General features: G+C 38.0%; 1 protein-coding gene across 4 annotated transcripts in view; it reads right to left on the reverse strand.

Moving 5' to 3' along the window:
- Window positions 1-25,676, reverse strand: part of sdk1a (sidekick cell adhesion molecule 1a) — a 376,732-nt gene that overhangs the window by 63,999 nt on the left and 287,057 nt on the right. For all 4 annotated transcript variants that reach the window (XM_065261980.2, XM_065261910.2, XM_073814026.1 and 1 more), the window contains 7 exons: window positions 24,469-24,609; window positions 21,796-21,977; window positions 11,098-11,213; window positions 10,724-10,919; window positions 9,411-9,509; window positions 5,833-6,024; window positions 5,062-5,183 (listed from right to left, as the gene is read on the reverse strand). In XM_065261980.2, the coding sequence (XP_065118052.1) occupies window positions 5,062-5,183; window positions 5,833-6,024; window positions 9,411-9,509; window positions 10,724-10,919; window positions 11,098-11,213; window positions 21,796-21,977; window positions 24,469-24,609 (1,048 nt within the window). The remainder of the gene's footprint in view (window positions 1-5,061; window positions 5,184-5,832; window positions 6,025-9,410; window positions 9,510-10,723; window positions 10,920-11,097; window positions 11,214-21,795; window positions 21,978-24,468; window positions 24,610-25,676) is intronic.

Below are 25,676 nucleotides of genomic sequence, written 5' to 3' on the forward strand. Positions count from 1 at the left end.
AACAAAATTAAACACTAACAAGTCTTTTCTTTATTTAAAAATGCATAAAAAACACTTCATTTCAAAAAGTAGTCTCATGCCCTGCAACGGATGATGGAAATGAAAGATCCACTTCCTATAGTTATGACAACAAAAATGTATGTATTCCCAACACAAAGTGCAAACGTTGTGACAATTTTTAAAACCCATGTTGTATTAACTTGTTTCGGTTAAGTTAACTGAACAAAATGTGCACAATTCATTTTTTTAGAGTTCCTTCTCGATCTGTCTCTTTTGAAAGCCATGACTTTGAAAAACATTCAAAAGTTTTGTTTATTGCTAGTGAGCTAGATAAATTAAAGTCTCCCTGTAGCCAATAACTTTATCACTAAATGCATCATAATAGCATATAAAAAGTTTTTCCTGTGACAGTAATTACATGCTTTAAAAAGCTTGAATGTAATTCCCTCATTTTAGTATATTCAGATCTATTCGCTTCTACTCAACCGCACTGCTCGAGCCATATATATATATATATATATATATATATATATATATATATATATATATATATATATATATATATATATATATGTATTTTCGCTTAGAGCTTGAATAATAGACACTCCAGCCCAGGTGGTGGTGCTAATCCGCCTTTGCCAATTGCAAGAATAGAAACAAAGTTCCAGGCGCCGAGTAATACCGTACCTCACAGGACATCTAATACAAGTCAATGGAGTTGGTAAAAACTACGATAAAATATATATATATATATATATATATATATATATATATATATATATATATATATATATATATATATATATATATATATATATATATATATATATACATATACATATATATATATATACATATATATTGTATGCCTAAATAGATGCTAATATGAGTAGTTTCAGACACATAACTGCCAAGTCCGGTTTCACAATGCATATTGTACTTGAAGTGCGCATTTGCCTCACTAACTGTTTTAGGGCTGAGGTTAGCAGGTTAGACTATTACACACCGCACATGAGTTCTGCAACTTGTGGACCTATTTTTCCAAACGCCTCATACCCGTACATTCTTCCGCTTAGAGCTTGAATAATAGACACTCCAGCCCAGGTGGTGGCACTAATCCGCCATTGCCAATTGCAAGAATAGAAACAAAGTTCCCGGCGCGGAGTAATACCGTACCTCACAGGACATCTAATACAAGTCAATGGAGTTGGTTAAAAACTACAATAAAACCTGTTGGAATGCTCTTTTGCAGCGATTTTTGTGTGAGCGTATCAGTGAACACCCCTGACCACTCGGTGAGTTTCACGTCTTTGTAAACGAAAGTTTAATGCATTTTAGGAAGGATTGTTCCAGTGCACCATTAAACCCATTGTAGAGGTCTGAGCTGAAACACAAACACGCGAAAATTCTCAGGGCAGCCGCAAATGTCGAAATTTCAGTCAAACCCGTTCTATTTCACCATAAACAATCTGAAAACAGGGCTTTAAGTCTAAAATACCGAACTTGTCCTTTAACTACTAAGCATGTGTTAAAGCAACACTGTGTAGTTTTTTTTACCTTTAAATAATGTCTCTAAAATTATTTCAGTGATAGAACAACTTTTAACTGGACAAATTGTACTGTTGCTGCAACCTGAGCAGCCTCCTAGCTGCTACAAGCACACTCTGAAAGTGGCGGTGGAGGGTAGAGCACACAGCCCCGCCCCTCCCCCTGCCTGCAGAAGAGTGTCTGATACCAGGCCCTGTTGCGCTTTTCAACCACATGGGGGAGCTGTAAGTCATTTTTACATGGAAACTACATAGTGTTGCTTTAAATGATGGTTTGCACATGGTTTGTCTTAAAGCATATTATAAACGCCACAGAGACATATAAATAACAATAAACCTTTTTTTTTACTACAGTGGGACTATAAAAAATAAGTACCGTAATAAATAAAGTTGTATTTTTGACCATGAAAATCAGTGGTTTGTATATATGTTTACACATAGACTGTAAAAAATATGGACGTAGTGCCCGTGACGTCACCCATAGCTTTGTGAAGAACTTTGGGCCGTCGCCATCTTGGCTACGCGTCACCGCAAATCACTCGTGGATAACCAAAAATGGGTAAAGAGGCTGTAAACATATTATTTTCTCCTGTAAAGTTTGGCATAATTAACATGGGGGACTATGGGGATTGATACAGGCCCAGTAACATCTTAAAACCATTTTCTCTAACAGTTTATAAGTCCGTCAGAAAGCCACTTCCTATTATTCTTGGACAAAAGTACACTGTGGACCGGACATTATGTTGATAGTCTGGCTACAGGACAGTACCTGGATATTAATCTACTACACCATTTAGAAACATCAGAAAGGGACCATTTTTCAGACCCTTTAAAAATGGTATCTCAGCATTTGTTGAGTCAAAGTCCGACCAGTGAAGCAAACAAAAGAAAAAAAATCCACTCACTGCACTTCATTATATCCAGCACGTCACAGGCCAAAGGTTTTTAGAGTGTTTTCTATGGGAACAAGTCCTTCGGCAGGAATTCAGGTTAAAGCGTTTTCAATTGAGTCCCGGACAGTGCCAACCACTGCCCCATTTCAAACACGTTGTGCGAGCCAAGTCTAAACCAATCAAAGCTCCCAGCACTCAAAAAGATTTACTATGACCACTGGAGTGTACTGTATGCGGTAAGCATTTATGCCAACGTGATAGATGTTCGACGCGTGGCACCTTATGCTTGAGACCGCTGTTGTATTTCATAGCGGGTGTGTATGCAGCATCTCTCTCTCCCTCCATGACAGGTCTCTGCAGCCGCAGATAGCCCGGCCTCAATCAACTTAGAAATTTAAGTGCCGCCACATGAAAAGCTAAAGCTTCCTTTGAGAGCCTCGGGCTTGGTCACGTCAAGTTGATGTCGGTTAGAAATTAGGAGCCGGTCACGTTAATCTGTCGTCATTTCATCGAGCCGCATGTGACGAGGATGCGCTTTCAATACAGCGCAGGGCAATCAGGACGGGGACTGTGCTTTATTCCTGTTAAAATGAAAGTGCTGAGCCGATGTGAACTGAGAAGTGTGATAAGTACAGTATGTATATTGACAGTTTTCAGCCCTGTGGTGATGGATGAATGCAGTTTTGAACCCTTAAACGTTTCTGAAACTACATGGTGTTGGCTACTAATATGAAAAGATGAGATTCTTTTTCATTAAACCGAGGAAACCAAAATTCAAGAGAAACTGTGTCAACAGTATCTTTAGTATCAGGCAGAGATGTGCAACAATACTCAGATGTAATAGAAATAATTATGCAAACATAATTCTGTGACTTTTTAACTTTTAAACAATTCGCATAAGCCATAAGAAACACGTTTGTTATATATGCACACAGTGAATAATACACAATATGCACATTCAGTAAGTAAATAGGATATTATGCACCAATTGTATGCACCAAACCTATGTAAATAGATTGAATGTATGCTTAAAACAAAAAATAAACAAGTCACAAGTAATTATGTCTCTGGTTACATTACATACTATCTACACTTGATGTTTTTATTCAAAGCGATTAACAGTACAGTGCATTACAAGGTATACATTATGTAAGGAATTGATGATGGGACGTTGAATAGACGTTGAGAGGGCAAACTTCAGGATGTGTTACAGCAATAAATAACCTATAGATTGATCAGTACTGTAACACATGAAACCAGAAATACAACGCAGTATAAGAATTCCCGCTATAGAAATGTAATTATCGTGGTCAAAAACATCTTTCAGGACTTAGATGCACAAAACGGTGATGAAATTTTACTTTTACCCCGGGTTCTTCCTTACTTGTGTCAAGATGCTGTATAACCAAATGCCCATTTAAAGTATCAGGAGACAAAGCTTTCATCACCCATGACATTTTAACACTTTCCCCGCCATTGATGAGTTATCCCGTCAATTAAGAGAAAACATTTGCATAAAAAAACACAAATTTTTATGTTAATCTCCAATACCGCGATTATCCACTAGATGGCACTTACCGCATTTTTCGGTCTATAAGCCGCGGTTTTTTTTCATAACTTGGCTGGTGCTGCGTGTTACAGCCTTGTAAGTCAGTATGAATAAATTTTTTTTTTGAGGCAAGAGACAACATTACTGTCTACAGCCGTGAGAGTCCGCCCTAGCTGCTTCTGTAGTTATGTAATTCAATGGATTCAGTGATGTGGAATGACGACTATGCGAACTTCACGCTAGTTGGCTTGTTTGGTTAATTTAGCCTATTCAACCTTCCAGGTAAGTTCTGTGTGCTATGGTTTATCGTTTAAATAACTGATAATATTACTTTTAATGTACAGACATCTATTCAGCCTGCTGTTCTGTCCGCTATTGTTTTATTGAATAACTTGCCTTTCCAGGTTAAATGTCTGTTCTTCGGCTTGGATTTTGTGAAATAATTTTCTAAATAAACACGACGTATAGTCCACTGTGACTTATATATGTTATTTCGTCTTCATGACGCATTTTTGAATGATGCGGATTATACTCCGGTGCGGTTTATAATCCAGAAAGTACGGTACCTAATTTATGAAAAAACTGAAGCAAAAACGTTATTTACTAATTACAAACTCTATGTATGTTTTGATTACATTCTAAATCTGATCTCTAACAAAATTCCTTCACAAAAATGCAATTATTTGTTATTTGTAGCTTTTTGCTAAAAAAACCAAACAAAAAAACATATTTAAGAGTTTATAAGCAGAAAAAAAAAATCAAGATTGGATGAAACATTTTTTTTCCCAGTTTTGTTTGTTAATTGTTTCTTTGAAAGCAGAAGGTCTTTTCTTTCATTTGATATATTGTATGTTTATATATTTTTAGAAGAACATTTTGAAATTCTGGAAGGCATTTGTGCAAAAATCACAAAAAAATGCTGGCGGGCAACATTAAAAAAATGGCTGGTTGGGAATGAGTTAGACATTATATCATAAGTGTAAACTGCAGAGATGGACTAGATGTACAGTACAGCTTATGTCCAGTAACATGGTAGACTACATTATTAAAAAAGCAGTGAAATATGGCTCACCTGCCCCTCAACAATCCACTTGGAGATGGTCGTCTTCCCATCATCCCCTGCACGAAACTTCAGCGTAGCCGATCGTGAGCTAATCTTGGAAATGACCAGATTTGATGGAGGTCCTGGAAGTTCTGCATTAAAATCATGAAATGTTAAAAAGTAACGCCGGCACATCGCAACCATCAATAAACAGGAAACATCTAAAAGCGCAGCTTCTAAAAAATGTTCAATAACATGCCTGGGTTATTTAAAATGTATAATATTCAGATCGAAAATGCACTGGTGACTCGGTCAGAAAAGGGATTCTGATGCTTTTGAAGTGCTGAGATAAGAAGTCTCATTTGGTTAAAAAAAAACCTTTGATGAAATTACACTGGAATTAAATCAAATAACAGTCGATAGTCTAGCATCTGCCTGAAATCCCAGCTGAGCCGAGTACACGTCTGTTTCCCTAATGTCTCACAATATGCAATTTATCAGCAGACATTATGGTTTGGCTTGGCGTTCAGCCAGTTCAGCATTTGAGAGAAATTCTGCCTTGAAGCGAATATAAATGAATATTTCTCCTTTAGTGCCATATTTGATTTATGGCAGTGCGTGGGCAACAACTTCCAGCTTCTGAGCAGAAAAGTCCAGCTTAAAAGATCATCATTCATTTCCATGCTGTTTATGCACTGTACACGAGTAAATTTGAATAGCTCCAATAATAACAGTTTTTACAATACAGTTCTGTATTTTCAACAGCTACAGTATGGATATGAAATAGGACCCTCGATGTACCTGGTGGCACTCCGGAGGAAATCGTGGAGGATGTTATAGTTCCCACGCCTGCCTCCGTCATAGCCGCGACCTCCAGCGTGTAAGTGGTGAGGGACGTCAGGCCGGTGACCTTGTAATCCAGCGTGGTGTTCGACAACGTCCTCGCCACCCGCGTTTGGTTTATCCCCTGGACCTCCCAGGACACAAGGTACCCTGAAACGCACCAATCCCATTCATTGGAGTTTAAAGAGATAGTTTGAGCTTTAAATGGAAACCTAATGGCCCAAAACTCCAATTTGGCTAACCTGTGATGACAACTGTGCCCGAGGGACTTTCTCTAAGGTCTTGAACTTGAAATAAACAATAGCTCCTAACAAACAAGGCGAGTGAAATGTGGGGAACTGCAGTAGTGAGTTGTCTAGACCTGGGGCTCTGGCCCCTAACCCACATCTAACTGAGACTAATAGCCAGCAGAGATCCTATGTAATTCGCTGTTTATTGGGAGTATTTTCTTCCACAGTCAGCAGTGTTTCCAATCGCTGAATGTCCTTTTCCATTGAGGCGCTCATAAATCAAGCTTTGCGCTGGGAGAGCCTGCTGGAGAACAGGCATACCCAACATTCAAAGAGCAACAATGCTGTGTGCATTGATATAGACAGCAGCTATTTAGTTTAATGCGTGTCTGATAACATTTGTCTCTTTGCTCTCAATCTACATCCAGTAACTCATTCGGGTTAATCTACGTCCAGTATCAATCTATCTCTGGCTCATTAGTCCTCATCTAATTCTTTCTCAGGCCTATTGAGACTTTGTACGAAAACGCCCAGCTCATATTTCATCATCAAATCAGAAAATGAAGTCTTTTAGGACTATTATGATTTGAACTTAATGCTTCTTTATAATTAAAAAAATATATATATAGTCATGTTTTTAATCTTTTCCACAAAACTGCTATAGCATACTTGGTTAACTGTTCAAATTGACATTTGATGAGTTCAGATGCAAAAGCCGCTAAACGCCACTTCTGTCAAAAATGAGATAATGATATTAACCAAATTATTTGTTTATCAAATACTTTCACTTCAAATCTGTTTAATCCCGGCCATTCATTTGTTGGCAGAAACCATTAAGAGTCTGATTAAAACCGAAAACATGGCAGATGCACTTAGAGGGTTTTGCATTTAAGTTCTCTTTATTTTAAGATCTGTCTGGGGCAGGACACCATCAGAGTAAATCATTTAAACAGTGCAAACAGATATTACCATTAAATATACTTGTTCTTACACAGTTTAATAATAATAGCAGCATTTATTATATTCCAGTATGATTTTTGCATTACAGTAATTATAATTGAGGAGAAAGTGTGCTTAAGCAAAATGTAATTCCTATTCCTTTGGAGTTAAAGGTGAAATATGAGCTGGACATGTTCTTCACAGTCTCTCACAGATTTACCCTTCATGCTTTTCAGCGATAACTCATGCTAATGAGTCTCCTGATCGCAGTTAACATTTCTTTCATTAAATTTCTTTTCATTCCTTATGGTACCGATTTGAGCATAATATGGATAAATGGCATTACCGGACTGCTAAAAAGCATGCATTCACACCCACTGAACAGAGACAGGCGACCTCACACAAACATATCACAACAGCACCTTTTAACAGCTGTGCAACAGGAAGCGAGAATTGTTTCTGCCGACTCAATGCAAACAATGATGCCATAATTGCCTTTGTGCAAAAACCCAATGATGTGTTAAATAGAAGCGTATCCATTAATAAAGTTATATGATCATCAAAGAGTTGCCAAATGAAAATTGAGATCTTTTACTGCCCCACCTGCTTTGTCTCATGCAATGTTTGTCTACATTTAAACAGAGGGGGGCAGATTAGATTTCATTTAAGAGTTTTCAGGAGCTGGAGCAAACAAAATTATATAGATTTATGGTTAAACATTACTAGGTTGTATTTGTTAACATTAGTAAATGGATTGGCTGAATCTATCCACATAAAACTAACGATGAGCAATTTAGTTTTTGTTCATGTTTGTTAAAGGAAAACACCACAGTTTTTTAAATATTTTACTATGTTCTTAACTCAACTTAGACATATTAATACATCCCTATCTTTTTTCAATGTGTGCACTTACTCTTTGTTAAGCACGTCGTGAATGTGTTAGCATTTAGCCTAGCCCCATTCATTCCTTAGGATCCAAACGCTTCCATATTTTACGTATTTAAAGACGGTTACATGAGTAGTTACACGAGTAAGGTTGGTAGCACAAAACAAAACATGGCAATTTTTTTTAAGCAGATAAAAAGTGAGAACTATATTGTATGGCGGAAGAGCACTTAGCACTTCGACCACTGGTGCAGTAATATTGACTGAAGTTTGAGCGAGAGTCTTCCGCCATACAATATAGTTCTCATTTTTATCCACTTAAAAAAATTCACCAGGTTTTATTTTGTGCCACCATACTTATTCATGTAACAGTCTTTAAATAGGGAAAACATGGAAGTGTTTGGATCCTAAGGAATGAATGGGGCTAGGCTAAATGCTAACACATTCACAATGCGCTGTACAAAGATTAAGTGCATGCATTGAAAAAAGATAATTATTAAGTATAAATATGAATTCCTCTAAGTTGAGGTAAGTTGAGGTAAGTTGAGGTATAAGAACATAGAAAATTATTGAAAAACAATGTTGTTTTGCTTTAATGCCAACACAAGTGTTCATTGTGCATTATCTATAGAATTATGGAGATTGAAAATGTAAATAAAAAGTGTGTGTCTGTGTGTGTGTGTGTGTGTGTGGGGGGGGGGGTTATAACATTTGTTAAGACATTAATTCATCATAAATTATGTATAATTTAATATGTTTAGTTTAAAATTCTAGGTTTGAGATTGTTTTATGTTATGAATTTTGTTTGAGGGGGATGCAAAGGGATGCACTATACAGCTATAAAGCTAAAAAAGTTTGACATTAACTAAGACTAATAAATGCTGTAGAAGTAGAAGTAGAAGTTGTTGCTGGTTCATGTTAACTGATGAATTAACTAATGTTAACAAATACAGCCTTATTGTAAAGTGTTACCAAATTTATTTATGAAAGATTATTTTTGCTTAATTATTTTGAGAACATAGAATATTGGAAGAACGACCATTTTAAGTTAACATAAAATTGTGCTTATGAAATTTCTGAAATATGATGTATTTTTAGTGAAACTGGATATTTTGCAAAACAACAACAACAACAAAAAACTAGGAGCTACACTACTTCCTGAACTTCAGTCAGCTCCTTGTTTCCTGTCTGCCATTATTGGACAAATTGATTAATCCAGGTGTGTCTGATTATTGTTGTTGTGACAACTGAGGTCAGGCACACCTGGATTAATCAGTTTGTTTGTGAATACTGAGGTCAGGCACACCTGGATTAATCAGTTTATCCAATAATGGCAGACAGGAAACAAGGAGCTGGCTGAAGTTCAGGAAGTAGTGCAGCTGGGCATAAAGCCTATTGAAAAGACAAGTTGTTCTTAATTTAACATCCCTACTAGAGTTGTGTTTCAATTAAAGCAGTAAAAAAAACATAATAGATACCCACCGGTAATGATACCATTCTTATCCAAAGGTTCCTTCCAGCTCACTTTCATAGATGTGTCCAAGATCTCTGTAAAACTCAGGCGACCAACAGCACCTGGGACTAAACACACATACAAACATGTTTGTTTTGAAATTTCCTGGTTTATCTAGTCCTCCCAGTAAGGTGAATTTTATTGCAATCTAGTTCATTTTAATCTAACTCTAACACACAGCCTTTTTACACATAACATAATATATTATTAAGTATTTTATTAAGACATGAAACCATTTTCCTTCTGAGGACCATAACAAATGTCCAGCAAAGAGAGCCAGCAAAACACGACACGCACAACCAAACACTGCTTGGGTTCAATTTTTTCCATTAACATTTTTCTTAAAATTAGCCAAGCTAATTTCTCACTTGTAGTGTCACAGACACCTAAAGATGTTGGTATAATTATGTGGACTTGACCCAGAGATCAGTATTTATGCTGGAGTCTGAACAGCACTTTAATTAAAGTGACTTTTATAAGACATGGTGTAATTTAGTATTTTATCATGCGCACACTAGCCCAGAGAGTTTCATAGCAACAACACAATGTCATGGTGCTGAGGTAAAAGGGCAAACGCTTGTGGTCACCTAAAGATATTATAAAAGCAATTATCTGTGGTTTGGGATTCTCTGTATTTTAAATAAACAACATTTTGCGCAGTATAATTCTGCTTTAATGTAATTATCTGGAAGCTTTGATAGTTCCTGCAACAGGTACCTTGTTTTTCTTTTCTGGTTCACAATAATGTAAATTACCATGTTAATGACTGTGGTACATTTCACCGATTAAGCACTTTGAGAGTTGATACCACTTGGTGCAAATGCTATTGGGGGGATAGTAAGTGGTAATTTACCGAACAATTTTATCCAAACTAAATTACAGTACACTTATTACAGGAAAAATCACCCTGTCCCTGGAGAAATGTGCCAGCTTGTTTCTTCATAGGAGCTCAGAAATATCTGTGTATCAGCCCTATGCTTCAACCACTACAACCTGTATCATCTGTGTATGCGCTGTATGACTCTTCACTGATATTTAAATAAGCAATACGGTACGAGACGCTGTGTTGTATCATGAATAAGTCTTATGTGACACAGCATTAGCCCTTAACTTATTGCTTTTATAAAGCGATTCCACAGATTACAAATATAAAAGCGAAAACATGCATAAAGTAAGTAAAATGAAGTCTGTGAAGTACAGACAGACTGTTTCACATACAATAGTAACAGGATTTACTGAAATATGGATAAATGGGTTATGGACTGACAGACAGATTACTTACTGTCTTCATGTGTTTGCACCAGTCTGGGGACACTGCGGGGTCCGTTCCCCGGTGTGGTGAAGCACAGTACTGACGTCAAGTACCAGGTAAACTTTTTCAGACCGCTGATGTACCCGATGTGGCGTGTTCCATGATAATCAGGGGTGATGGTCACGCTAATAACCTCTTCTGGTGAATGCTCAGGCCAAGCCATCAGCTGCGGGTCAAACCAATGTCATTTAAGCATGCTCAAACAGCCTTTAAAACTTTCATTGAGAAAACATGACTCATAAATCATATGTGAAATGGTCGCTACCTGCAGCTCCTGTTTACTCTCCAACTTTTATAATATGATCATGTATGTTTGACCGACAGTGAATGGGAAAAGGATTTACCTTGTAACCTTGATTTATGCCATTGATGAACTGCTGAGGAGGTGGATTCCAAGTAAATTCAATAGTGGTCGAGTTCACTGCTTTGGCCTCCACACCTTGTGGTGGTGCTGTAGGAACTAGAGCCAAGGACATATACTTTACACCATTGTCTGAATACTTCTGTAATATAGTTCTGTAGCTAGTTTATGTAACTTCAACCAACAAAATCCGTGAAAACATATAACATTTTTTTTTAGAATACTTAAAATGCCACGAGAAATACCCATAATCCCTCGCCCCTGAATATTTTGATTATTTAGACTTATGATAAAATGATGAGAAATGATGGGGCATTAAAATAGTAAAAAGGGACATGGAAAGTTTAACTCATTTTTGTTTTATTGATGTTGATTTATTGTCAGTTATTGCCAATTTATTGATGTTGTTTTATTGTCAATTCTGTAAAGTCACCGTTCAGTTGTTTAATGTTGTGCTTTGTTACAGTTTATGGACCCTGTTTAGCATATTGTCTCCATGTCTCTCCATGTCAAAATGGATCTTGATGTGGATTTTTTTTGGAGAATCAGATTTATTTATTTGATGAGTCTGTTATAATTTCCATCTTCTGAATTATAATGAGAACGAGTTTATTTTATCAAACAAGAATTGTAAGCTTGTCAGTTCTTTTTAGAAAAAACTAATTATTTCAAGTGAAGACTACACGTGTAAACTAGATTTGTCTACAACAGGGTTAGGCAACGTTGGTCCTGGAGTGCCGACGTCCTGCAGATTTTAGTTCCAATCCTGATAAAACCTCGTCTACCTGTAGTTTTCAAGTGCCTCTTTAGACCTTGATTAGTTGTTCAGGTGTGCTTGATTAGAACTGGAGCTAAACTCTGCAGGACATCGCACTCCAGGACCGACGTTTTCTACCCCTGGTCTACAACGTACAATACAATTAACTTCATTCAAAAACTAAAAGCTCTATCTTACACCCGGCGCAATGCAGCGCAATGCGTGATGCAAGCGTCTTTTGCTAGTATCCATCCTGCGGAGTTATCATTTTCACGTTTAGCGCCACGTTGTTTAAATAGCAAATGCATTTGCGCCCCCTTTTGCGCCCATGGGCGTTCTGGTCTGAAAACAAGGTGTGTTCAGGCACATTGTTGGTGCGTTGCTATTTTGAGGTAACTAAAATAGACTACGCAATATGTTTTTTGTTATTTAAAGAGCGCATTAGTAAAATGTGCCTATAAACGAGACAACAAAGCAGGTTTGCTTATCACATAGATGAATGCGCAGCAGCACAAAAATGCTTTTAAATATGAAAGATTAAAGGATTGAAAATAAAAGATTATTATTGAGTCTCTTGGACATAAATGAGGACCGATTATGAGACGTTAGAAGGCACAAAGAGCTGCTTCACCTGCAGTCTGGTAAGTAAATAAATGCTTTGCTTTAAACAAATGCATCTGTTTTTAAATGTTTTTTTAAATGCTACCTCACAGATTTATTGTATATGATGACTCTGTACCTGTGGATATGGTGAGATGAGAAACATTTTTAAGTAATGATTAAAAAAAACTCATGATGCTGTCCGAGTGCTGAAACGTGCGGAGAGCCGTTTGTAAATTCTTTGTCTCCTGTTTGTTACAAATAAAGTATTTTTAGAGTAAAAACCTTTTCTTACATACTTGTAAATTATTTTTTGATGATATTGGATAGCCATACATTTAAAGCAATTAAAAGCCTGCTTTTTTACTTCCATGATTAAAGAAAACGGGTTTTAGAGGTTTTAATAAAAAAATTACAATTTCAATACAAGTGAAAAACAACAATTATTATGTTGGCTTGAGAAAGCCAACATACTGTTGTTGCACTTAAACTTATTATGTTGGCTTTGAAAAAGCCAATATATTGTTATTGCTATTAAACTTATTATGTTGGCTTGAGAAAGCCAACATACTGTTGTTGCACTTAAACTTATTATTATTATTATTATGTTGGCTTTGAAAAAGCCAATATATTGTTATTGCTATTAAACTTATTATTAGTGGTGCTTGCATTTATGCAAGGCATCACTATTACTATTGCTCAGGGATATTATTATTAGTGGTGCTTGCATTTATGCAAAGCATCACTATTACTATCTTGCATACTTATTATTATTATTATTATTATTATTCTTCTTTTTCTGGACACTTTTTCGGCGCGTAACTCGTCCCGCACGCTTTGTCGTAGACCCATAAATTAGGGCTCAAATCGACCGGCTTATTGAGGAGAGGTGTGCTATGACTTTTATAAGCGATCGGGTGCAGGATTTCCGAAAGGGGGGCGAAAAACCACCCAAAAAATCCCATTGACTTAACATTGCGCCCAACTTTGACGAGTCATAGCTCCGCTCGAGGATTTTGTAGAAACTTGTGGGTTACAACATTTGAAGAGGGTGGTAGGCTCTGTAAGAACATGGATCACAATGGGGTGTAAGTTGTACCCCTGGGGTGTAAGAGGTGCCCAAAAGTGCCCCAATGAAAAGTCAATGGGGCAAAATCCCATAGACTTACCATTGCAAAAATTTTGACGGGTCATAGGTCCGAGCCAGGATTTCATAGAAACATGTGGGTTACTAAATTTGAAGAGGGTGCTAGACTCTGTCAGGACGTCCCCCACAATGGGATGTAAGGTTACCATAGCAACCATTTTGGGCACCCTAGCAACCTATACCATAGACTGCCATTATAAAATGCCCGGATGGATATCTTTGCACCACAGTGTCATAGAGACATGGGGGTGGGCTCATTTTACTCAGGCATCCAATCAGTCTCTCAGGATCCTTACAGACTTACTAAGCCACGCCCCTAGCAACCACTTTTGAGCACCCTAGCAACATAAAATACAAACAGTTATATCTCGGCATCAGAACATCGTAGAGACACGGGGGTTGGACCGTTTTACTTGTGACTAGGGGTGTAACAATTGGGCACATCATTGGCCACTCCCAAGCCACGCCCCTAGCAACCAAATTTGAGCACCCTAGCAACCGAATAAACAAAGCCTTATATCTCCGCATCAGAACATCGTAGAGACACGGGGTTTGGACCGTTTTACTTGTGACTCGGAGTGTAATCACTGGGCACATAATTGGCCACTCCCAAGCCACGCCCCTAGCAACCAAATACAGTACCCTAGCAACAGAGTAAACAAAGCCTTATATCTCCACATCAGAACATCGTAGAGACATGGGGGTTGGACCGTTTGACTCGTGACTCGGAGGGTAATCACTAGTGGATGCTATTTTTTCCCCTAGCAACCAAATACAGTACCCTAGCAACAGAGTAAACAAAGCCTTATATCTCTGCTTCAGAACATCGTAGAGACACGGGGGTTGGACCATTTTACTTTTGGCTTGGAGTATAATCATAAATTGTCCCCTGAAATTTGCCACGGCAAGCACCACTCACATTTTCTTCAGGAAATGTACCTATCTAGTTATTTTTATTCTTATTTCTGGACAAAATTTCGGCGCGTAACTCGTCCCGCACGGTTTGTCGCAGACCCATGAAAGAGGGCTCAAATCAACCGGCTTGTTGAGGAGATGGTGGCTATATCTTTTATAAGTGATCGGGTGCAGGGTTTCCGAAAGGGGGGCAAAAAATCACCCGAAAAATCCCATTGACTTAACATTGGGCCGAACTTTGACGAGTCATAGCTCCGCTCAAGGATTTTGTAGAAACATGTGGGTTACAACATTTGAAGAGGGTGGTAGACTCTGTAACAACATACATAACATTGGGGTGTAAGTTGTCCCCCTGGGGTGTAGGAGGCACCCAAAATTTCCCATTGACTTTTAATGGGGCAGGGAACACGCCCATATAAGGGAATAAAATTGTTCCAGATGGGATATCTTTGCTTTACAGTGTTGTAGAGATAAGTGGGTGGGCTCATTTTACTCGGGCATCCAATCAGTCTCTCAGGATCATCTCAGATCTATTAAGCCACGCCCCTAGCAACAATTTTGGGCACCCTAGCAACATCTCCCATAGACTGCCATTATAAAATGCCCAGATGGATATCTTTGCACCACAGTGTCATAGAGACATGGGGGTGGGCTCATTTTACTCAGACATCCAATCAGTCTCTCAGGATTCTTACATAGGTATTAAGGCATGCCCCTAGCAACCACTTTTGAGCACCCTAGCAACATAAAATTCAAACAGTTATATCTCCGCATCAGAACATCATAGAGACACGGGGGTTGGACCGTTTGACTCGTGACTCGGAGTGTAATCATTATGGGATGTCAATTTTTTCCCTAGCAACCAAATACAGTACCCTAGCAACAGAGTAAACAAAGCCTTATATCTCAGCATCAGAACATCGTAGAGACACGGGGGTTGGACCGTTTGACTCGTGACTCAGAGTGTAATCATTATGGGATGCCAATTTTTTCCCTAGCAACCAAATACAGTACCCTAGCAACAGAGTAAACAAAGCCTTATATCTCCGCATCAGAACATCGTAGAGACACGGGGGTTGGACCGTTTGACTCGTGACTCGGAGTGTAATCATTATGGGATGCCAATTTTTTCCCTAGCAACCAAATACAGTACCCTAGCAACAGAGTAAACAAAGCCTTATATCTCCGCATCAGAACATCGTAGAGACACGGGGGTTGGACTATTTGACTCGTGACTCGAAGTGTAATCATTATGGGATGCCAATTTTTTCCCTAGAAACCAAATACAGTACCCTAGCAACAGAGTAAACAAAGCCTTATATCTCTGCATCAGAACATCGTAGAGACACGGGGTTGGACCGTTTGACTCGTGACTCGGAGTGTAATCATTATGGGATGTCAATTTTTTCCCTAGCAACCAAATACAGTACCCTAGCAACAGAGTAAACAAAGCCTTATATCTCTGCATCAGAACATCGTAGAGACACGGGGGTTGGACCGTTTGACTCGTGACTCGGAGTGTAATCATTATGGGATGCCAATTTTTTCCCTAGCAACCAAATACAGTACCCTAGCAACAGAGTAAACAAAGCCTTATATCTCCGCATCAGAACATCGTAGAGACACGGGGGTTGGACCGTTTGACTCGTGACTCGGAGTGTAATCATTATGGGATGTCAATTTTTTCCCTAGCAACCAAATACAGTACCCTAGCAACAGAGTAAACAAAGCCTTATATCTCTGCATCAGAACATCGTAGAGACACGGGGGTTGGACCGTTTGACTCGTGACTCGGAGTGTAATCATTATGGGATGCCAATTTTTTCCCTAGCAACCAAATACAGTACCCTAGCAACAGAGTAAACAAAGCCTTATATCTCTGCATCAGAACATCGTAGAGACACGGGGGTTGGACCGTTTGACTCGTGACTCGGAGTGTAATCATTATGGGATGCCAATTTTTTCCCTAGCAACCAAATACAGTACCCTAGCAACAGAGTAAACAAAGCCTTATATCTCCGCATCAGAACATCGTAGAGACACGGGGGTTGGACCGTTTGACTCGTGACTCAGAGTGTAATCATTATGGGATGCCAATTTTTTCCCTAGCAACCAAATACAGTACCCTAGCAACAGAGTAAACAAAGCCTTATATCTCCGCATCAGAACATCGTAGAGACACGGGGGTTGGACCGTTTGACTCGTGACTCGGAGTGTAATCACTAGTGGATGCCAATTTTTTCCCTAGCAACCAAATACAGTACCCTAGCAACCGAATAAACAAAGCCTTTTATCTCTGCATCAAAACATCGTAGAGACACAGGGGTTGGACCGTTTTACTTTTGGGTTGGAGAATATCATATATTGTCCCGAGAATTTTGCCACGGCAAGCACCACTTCACATTTTCTTCAGGAAATGTACCTATCTAGTTATTATTATTATTCTTTTTCTTCTGAGACTAAAATTTCTAACTCTAACTCGTCCTAGAGCTTTCAAGCTACAGCCATCAAACTTTGGACAGACTTTCGGTCTGATCTGACGAGGTGTGCTATATCTTTTCTAACTGATGGGACCTTCCGAATTCCTAAACGGGGCGCTGAAACACCCCAAAATTTCCATTGACTTAACATTGAGACAAACTTTGACGGGTCATAGCTGCGAGTGAGAAACTTGTAGAAACTTGTGGCTTACCACATTTAAGGAGGCTGACAGGCTGTGTAAGAACATACCTCACAATGGGGTGTAAGCTGTACCCCTGGGGTGTAAGAGGCCCCCAAAATTTCCCATTGACTTATAATGGGGCAGGAAACATGCCCATAAAAGGGAATAAAAGCGTCCCAGATGGAATATCTTCACTTTAGAGTGTCTTAGAGACATGGGGGTGGGCTCATTTTACTCAAGCATCCAATCAGTCTCTTAGGATCACCCCAGAGCTATTAAGCCACGCCCCTAGCAACAATTTTGGGTACCCTAGCAACATCTCCCATAGACTACCAATATAGAAAGCCCAGATGGATATCTTTGCACCAGAGTGTCATAGAGACATACGGGTGGGCTCATTTTACTCAGGCATCCAATCAGTCTCTTAGGATTCTTATTGAGGTATTAAGCCACGCCCCTAGCAACAAAATATGAAGACCCTAGCAACATAATAAACAAAGCCTTATATCTCTGGATCTGAACATCGTAGGGACACAGGGGTTGGACCGTTTTACTTGTGGCTTGAAGTGTAATCATTATGGGATGCCAATTTTCTCCCTAGCAACCAAACTTAGTACCCTAGCAACGGAATAAACAAAGCCTTATATCTCCGCTTCAGAACATCATAGAGACACGGGGGTTGGACCGTTTTACTTGTGGCTTGAAGTGTGATCATTATGGGATGCCAATTTTCTCCCTAGCAACCAAACTTAGTACCCTAGCAACGCAATACATGTTAGCTTCATGCTAGCTTCCTGCTAATCATGCTAGCTTCATGCTAATCATGCTAGCTTCATGCTAATCATGCTAACTTCATGCTAGCTTCATGCTAATCATGCTAACTTCATGCTAGCTTCATGCTAATCATGCTAACATCATGCTAGCTTCATGTTAATCATGCTAGCATCATGCTAGCTTCATGCTAATCATGCTAGCATCATGCTAGCTTCATGCTAATCATGTTAGCATCATGCTAGCTTCATGCTAACTTCATGCTAATCATGCTAGCTTCATGCTAGCTTCATGCTAATCATGCTAGCATCATGCTAGCTTCATGTTAGCATCATGCTAGCTTCATGCTAATCATGCTAGCATCATGCTAGCTTCATGCTAATCATGCTAGCATCATGCTAGCTTCATGCTAATCATGCTAGCATCATGCTAGCTTCATGCTAATCATGCTAGCATCATGCTAGCTTCATGCTAATCATGCTAGCATCATGCTAGCTTCATGCTAATCATGCTAGCATCATGCTAGCTTCATGCTAATCATGCTAGCATCATGCTAGCTTCATGCTAATTATGCTAACTTCATGCTAATCATGCTAGCTTCATGCTAATCATGCTAACTTCATGCTAATCATGCTAGCATCATGCTAGCTTCATGCTAATCATGCTAGCATCATGCTAGCTTCATGTTAATCATGCTAACATCATGCTAGCTTCATGGTTAATCATGCTACCTTCATACTTAAACATACTAACAGCCAGATAGCCTACTAAACTAAACTTATGTCAAACCGTTTTAAACGTTCAGGCTACGCTTTCTCAAGCCAACATAAAGTTTGTCTTCAAACTTTACTATCTAGTTTAACATTAATCTTTAACTGGGGATCCAGCTTTTTAAATATATTTTAAAAAGCAAAATATTTTTTACCATATGGGTAAAATGAGCAATGTATTTGTTGCCCCTGAATGTTTTTTTGAAATATATGTTGATATATGAAGGTTAAAACTAAATAGACTTTCAAATTCAAAAATATAATAAGCTTTACTTTCTACAAAATCTATTTAAAAACATATTTCTGGCCAGAGTATTTTTTTTGCTGTATGGCATTTTTGCATAAACTGTGATACATTGTTCATATAGATCAGTGGTTCTCAAACTTTTTTGGCTGAAGTACCCCTTTTTATGATTCAAGCCGAGTACCCCTTAACCAGACAACAACATTCAGCTTTAAAATACAGTGAAATGAGAGTGAGGTATACATTTAACCAAATAAAACATATCTACAACACTGACAGTTGTTACTTACTTATATATATATATATATATATATATATATATATATACATATATATATATATATATATATATATATATATATATATATATATATATATATATATATATATATATATATATATATATATATTCAGCAACACCACAAAAGAAAGTAAACTTTAAGTATGAAATGATAACAGGAGCAGACTCCGTGTATCTCTGTTGCTGAAGCTGCTGAACTGAAACCTTAGCGCGTGCGCCAGACAAGATCAACAGGTTGAACTCGTACATGCATTTTGTACAATGTGTTTAAAATTTATGATTTTTTTAATGCATCTTTGTGTAGTCCTAATGTCATGTAAAATACTATCATCATGATTTACAGATTTTATTGATTTATTCCTAAATGTCAGTTTCCACTTTCTCTCACGTACCCCCTGCAGTACCCCAAAGTACCCCTAGGGGTACACGTACCCCCATTTGAGAACCACTGATATAGATCATGTCAAGTCACCTTTTTGCATTGCTAAAAAACAACGTTATTTTAAGTATTTGGTATAATACAATGTGTTTGTGTGGTTTATGGTTAAAACAAATTATTTTCCACATACCATACATTTTGTAGCTTCAAATTTCACTCTCTTTCTGAAACGCATGGATTTGAAAAGCTCTGTGTCCCTGATTGGCCAGCTAATCTGTACTGAATTACTGATTGGCCTGAATACCTCTGAAGTCAGCAGGAAATGTGTCGCTCCTTACCATGTTTGAAAGATTCGCTCACAACGCAATGCTAACAGGAGTTAACTTACAGGCTGTGAGTCCAAGCGGGAGGAATTATGATAATGTCGGTCTTCTCTACATCACCAATCCCAGGAAGTAAACTGTTGCCTACAATCCGTGTGTTTGTTGTAGTCCAAGAAAAGAGATTTACGTTGGAGACGATAACTCGCGTCATTGTTTACTTTGGGGTTTATACCTCTTGCATATTGTTAACATACTAATACACTTACACATCAAAGGAAATGTAAAAACGTGAATCGGACAAAATGTGCTCTTTAATGCTAAAAACAGTAATGTTTCAGTTCTGCATCAGACCTGTATTTTTGATATGACAAGATGCTTTCAATACACAAATCCTTATAAATTGACAGTCATATACAGTCTACGGTGCACCGGGTCAAACAGCGCTTAACATATCTGAACACAGCACCAGAGCCATATCCACCTCCTGAGGGATTCTGATATAGTCACAGTTTTATTGAGGTCTTTTGAATAAACAGCCAGAGGTTTTATGGTTTGCAGTTGTGTTTTTAATAACTTCCACAACATTATTAACTCACGTTAATATCAACCAATAAAGCAGGCCAGTAAAATATACGATGTTACAATTGCAACAAGGCTCAGTTTGTATTCTTTTATATATCCTGTGTTCTTATAAAAGGCCGAAGCGAATAAAAGTAACAGCTTTATATTAGCCACAACATAATTGTCATAACAATCCGGATCTCTGCCATAATCATTGCTTTCTATAAGGGCAGCTTTGACTGCATCCTACCTGTTGTCTCAAACTAAACTTAATTTTCGACTACATCTGTGCAATACATGTTTGTGGAATCAGTTGCGTACATTTATAACCCCCTGGCAAAAATTCATACAAAAAGCATATTCATGTCTGCCCAGTGAGAGCTTTTTTCTGAGGCTCATCTTTTCAGGTTGTCTGTCAAGCTTTGACTTATTTTCAATGAAAAGACTATCTTTTAAAACTCTGCCAATTATAGCTCGCTCTTCAAGCGGTGTAAACACATTCATTATGCAGCTGAGTCTCTGCTCTTCAGCTACCAGAGGCGCAGCTTCCCACCTCAAATCCCTCGACGTGTAAAACGTGTGCTGAAACCGCACATATACCTGGTGCTTATTTATTTTATTCCTTAAAATCAACTGGAAGAAGTAAAAATGACATTGTCTCATTTAAAATAGCTCACCCCAAAATGAAATTTTGTGATCATTTATTCACTCAAACTCGTCTGACTTTCTTGTGTGGAAAGAGAAAATCGAAACCGGTCAATGTTTTTCATGCAATTACTATATTTAAACAGCCCTTTTTGTGACTATAATTTTTCGTTTCAATTATCGCATTGATGTCATCAAGAGGGCTCATCTGACCATGAGTAATAAAATAGGGCCCTCAATGCTAAGTAGATACGTTTGCGGTTCCTCAGATAATCATCCAAATGGCCAATCAGAAGACTAAACTTCCCAAGTTGGCTTTCAGAGAGTCTTTTCTCATGGAGGTGTAATTAAGTCTGAAGAGACCTCATGGATAATGGACCTAATTGTTTTGAAGAGGATTATCATGAAAGTCGGCTTTCTATAAAGAGGGGTCTAAAATAAATGAGGGCCAAGCTGACCTCAGCGTGTCATGTAAACAAGTACTGCGTCGACCGGTCTGAACCAGCGCAAATCCTGCCTCTTATTTGATCAAATGATTAAAGCAAAATGAAAACATAGAAGATTAAAGAAGCACAACACGACTCAACAGCACAAATGAGGTCTCACCTCCCTGCAGTGTGTACTCTGTGACAGGCTGACTGAAGACGCCCAGACCCGCCCCTGTGTATGAGGCCACCTGAATCTCATACTGGGTCCAGATGATGAGCTCTGTGATCAGACAGTAGTTGATCTCTGGGTTGGTGATGTTCTTCTGCTGATACTCTCCGGGGAGACCCGCGAGCCTGTACCTGCATGAGAGGAATCGATGGACAAATAGTAAACGACAATGATTTTTTCCAGGTCACTGCTCTGTTAGAAGCCATTCTAGGGGGTAGGTAATGATTAGCTACATTCACTCTGTCTTTCCCAGGACACAAATTGTGTTTAAAGTGAGGGTAAAAGTGGTCAAATAATATGTGGTTCCATAAATAATCTTAAAAATTCACAAAAGCCTTTTGTTGCTTAAACATTTCATGTAGTGGAAAAAAAGTTCTTCATACTAGAAAAAGTAAAAAATTGTTCTTTTAGGGTAGAGACACACGTTAGTAATTTACTAAAAAACATCCCTAAAGAGGTCTAAAAGTCACTAAATCTAGCAATGAACACTGTCTGAGACACGGAGGGCCCTATAATACACCTGACGCAATGCAGCACAATGCGCAGTTATCATCAAGTCCAGCGTCACAGTGTTTTAAATAGCAAATGCATTTGCGCCCATTTGTGGGTGTGTTCAGGTGCATTGTTGGTGCTTTGCTATTTTGAGTCAATTAAAATAGATTATGCCATAGACCAATTAAAACATGGTCTAAAGTCAATGGCGCAATATTGTTTTTGCTATTTAAAGAGCGCGTTAGTAATATGCGCCTATAAACGGGACAACAATGCACGCTTGCTTATTACACACAATGGATGTGCAGCAGCACACAAATGTTTTTAAATATGACAAATTAAAGGATTAAAATTTAAAAGATTATTATTGAGCCTTATAAATGAGGACAGTTTACAGGACTTTAGAAGGCGTGAAGCGGAGATCAGCTGGCAGAAGGGCTGTTTTACCTGTAGCTTGGAAAGTGAGCAGAGTTTTTTGCTTTTAAAAAGTGTAAATATATATTGCATTTATTTAGATTTTTCTAAATGCTACCCCACAGATTTTAAAGAGGATGAGAGATGAGATTCTCATTGGTTTATTGCATGTTACGCCCAAAACACACATTACGAGAATAGGTACAAACCTTTTAGACTGTGCTCCAGGCGCACAGACCATTTTTCCCATCATTAAACTAGCAAAAGGGGATTCGGACACGCCCTAAATGCACTTGTGCTGTGTGCTTTAGACCATGCGCTTAGATCATTAAAATAGGTTGCTGATTTGTTATGTGAGCAAGTTAACCCCACCCACTGATTAACATAGAATTTGCAAGTTGACTTTAAAAATAAAAGTAAAAATAAAAACTATGGAATAAAATAGAACATAAAATGAAATTGGATTTTGGTCACTATTATTGCATAAGCATTAATAAAAAAATGTTGCAGTTCCTTTTTTAGGTTTTCCTTTTAATTTTTGCAATATTGCCTCGAGACTATACAAGTAAATTAAAAGTCAAATCATCAATTGCTTTTTTTCCATTATGATGCATTATCATAATAAATATAAAATGATTTAATTTAAAAAAAATTGTACAGTTGTCTATAATGAAATTGTAAATCTAGTTCCCATTTCATTTTTATCATTAATTTATTTATTTCAAATTGGCAGAAAAAAACATCCATATTATGAGATGTATCTTTTAAAAATATTCACATATCTGAATAAAAAATGCAATAAATGATATTAGTGTTTAGTGAGTTCCTTCTTCATATCGTTGTTTGCTTGCTTCTTCACTTCCGTTTTTGTTTATGTGCACAGCCAATCAGAATGATCTGACTCCCATACGAGAGCCTCCATTGATTCGAGAAGGTGAATCGCCCAAAAAAGACGACGGTAACCTACTTTCTAGCAGAAGATGTGAAACACACTGGAAAGATTTTGTCAGATGACGCACCAACCATGGCCATCAGCTTGTGTACTGTGCTTTAAGCACCACTAAAAGATACTTTGGGGATTTTCTGTGGCATTACTGTTAAGCACCTTTATTATGTACCACTGTAGTCTGATTCATCAAAGAGCAACACTTTTAGGGGAATTTTCTTATTAACTTGGTCCAAAAGACTCAAGTTATCTTTTGGAATCAGTCTGACAAATCCTTTACGGAATGACCTTGCTGATGTAATTATATTAACATCTGATTTTTCAAGTCTAACCTACAAGTGAATACATTTAGTCATGTCTGAATCACAAAGCGGTTCATGAAACTTGATATAATTTCTGACTGGCTGCTCATATGAAAAGGTGTAGGTAAATACGCATCTGCAACAGTTTTCCAGCAACAAAGAATATAATTTCATTAATAAAGTGAAAACAATCTTGATCCTAACCAATGTTGCTATGTCTGGCTTCTCCAACAAACAAAACAGGGTTGCAGAATTTACAGGTTTTGGGAATTATTTCATGGGTTACTTAAAGTATTCTCAGAACATTAAGATGAATTAGGGGAACCTTTAAAAAACAGCTTGGCTGAAATCACACTACTGAAACGCCAATGAAATCTTGGAAGCCACATTATTGTGGAAACAACAAGAATGGCATTTCCACTCATTACATCAGACAGTGTTTATTGGTAAAATGTGTGCATGCATTACCTGAGCACATAGCCTCTTAAGACTCCATTCAGCTGAGGTTCTGGAGGCGGCTGCCATTGCACCATAATGGACTGGTTGGTTCTGCCACTGGCTACAATGTTTTTGGGTGGAGCACTGGGAGGTTCCTCTCTCAGCATCAGTCTGGAGAGAAAATACAAAATGTTCTTCTATATCTAATTCAGTAGCCCACCTGCCCTTGCTGGATTCAGGTTATTTAAGTCACTCCAGGGCACAACAATATGGCCGTTTAAGTGTTACAGAAGTCCATTCACCAACCAGATACACTGTGTTACATCCGCCTACATCAACAAAAGCTCTTACGTATATGGCTTCTTTAAAGAGACCTGCTGCTTCAAGCACCGCAGGCCTTTAATATGTGAGATCGCTGCTTAAATGACAGCTGTATGTTTATACGTAGGGTTGTTGTGTTCATTGGTTCAGCACTCACCCAGCTATTCAAGCGTTTGAATTACAAATATCACTATTATGTAGGATAAGACCATCTCATAGTTTACTGTTGGCCACAGCTTTTTATGTCTGGTGGAGGAGTCAATTTTAACCCAGTGGTACTTGCTAGCTTTCCTTTGAAGAAATGAACAAAACATCACTATCTGTTTCATCCTGAAAGGATAGAGCAACATTTCTTGTCTTTTAGAGATTATTTTGTGGTTTATTAAAGGTCTCAATTCCTACGTGTTGACTGATATTGTGAAAGTTTTAAAAATGAAGGGCTTTGGGCAAACATCAAAATATGTCAGACCTCAACACATTTCCCGTCAAAACAATCCAGCTCAAAAACACTGTAAAAACAAACAGCTCCATGAGATACACAAGTTATGTAATGTACTTCAGCAGTGCCTATTCATGGAAAATATTCAAAACAAAGACATGCAAAATCTCCTTACAAGACTTCATTCTTTTTAGCTTACTATAAAAGGTTTGTAATGAAATAAACAGATGTTTGCTGACTTGATGACCACTTTAACTCTTTCCCCGCCATTGAGAATTTATCTCGTCAATTAAGAGAAAACATTTCCCTGCCAATGACGCTTTGTAAGGGTTTTGTTTCGTGTTCTGTTTTGTTTTGTGTTTTGTACTTTTATTTTGATATCCTGTTCTGGCTTTTATTTTGAAATCTTGTCATGTTCCACTTCACTTTGTACTTCCTGTCTGTTCACTATATAAACGGTTAAATCTGATCATTCCCC

This window comes from Paramisgurnus dabryanus, chromosome 3 (genome assembly GCF_030506205.2).
Source record: "Paramisgurnus dabryanus chromosome 3, PD_genome_1.1, whole genome shotgun sequence".
Classification (NCBI taxonomy): Eukaryota; Metazoa; Chordata; class Actinopteri; order Cypriniformes; family Cobitidae; genus Paramisgurnus; species Paramisgurnus dabryanus.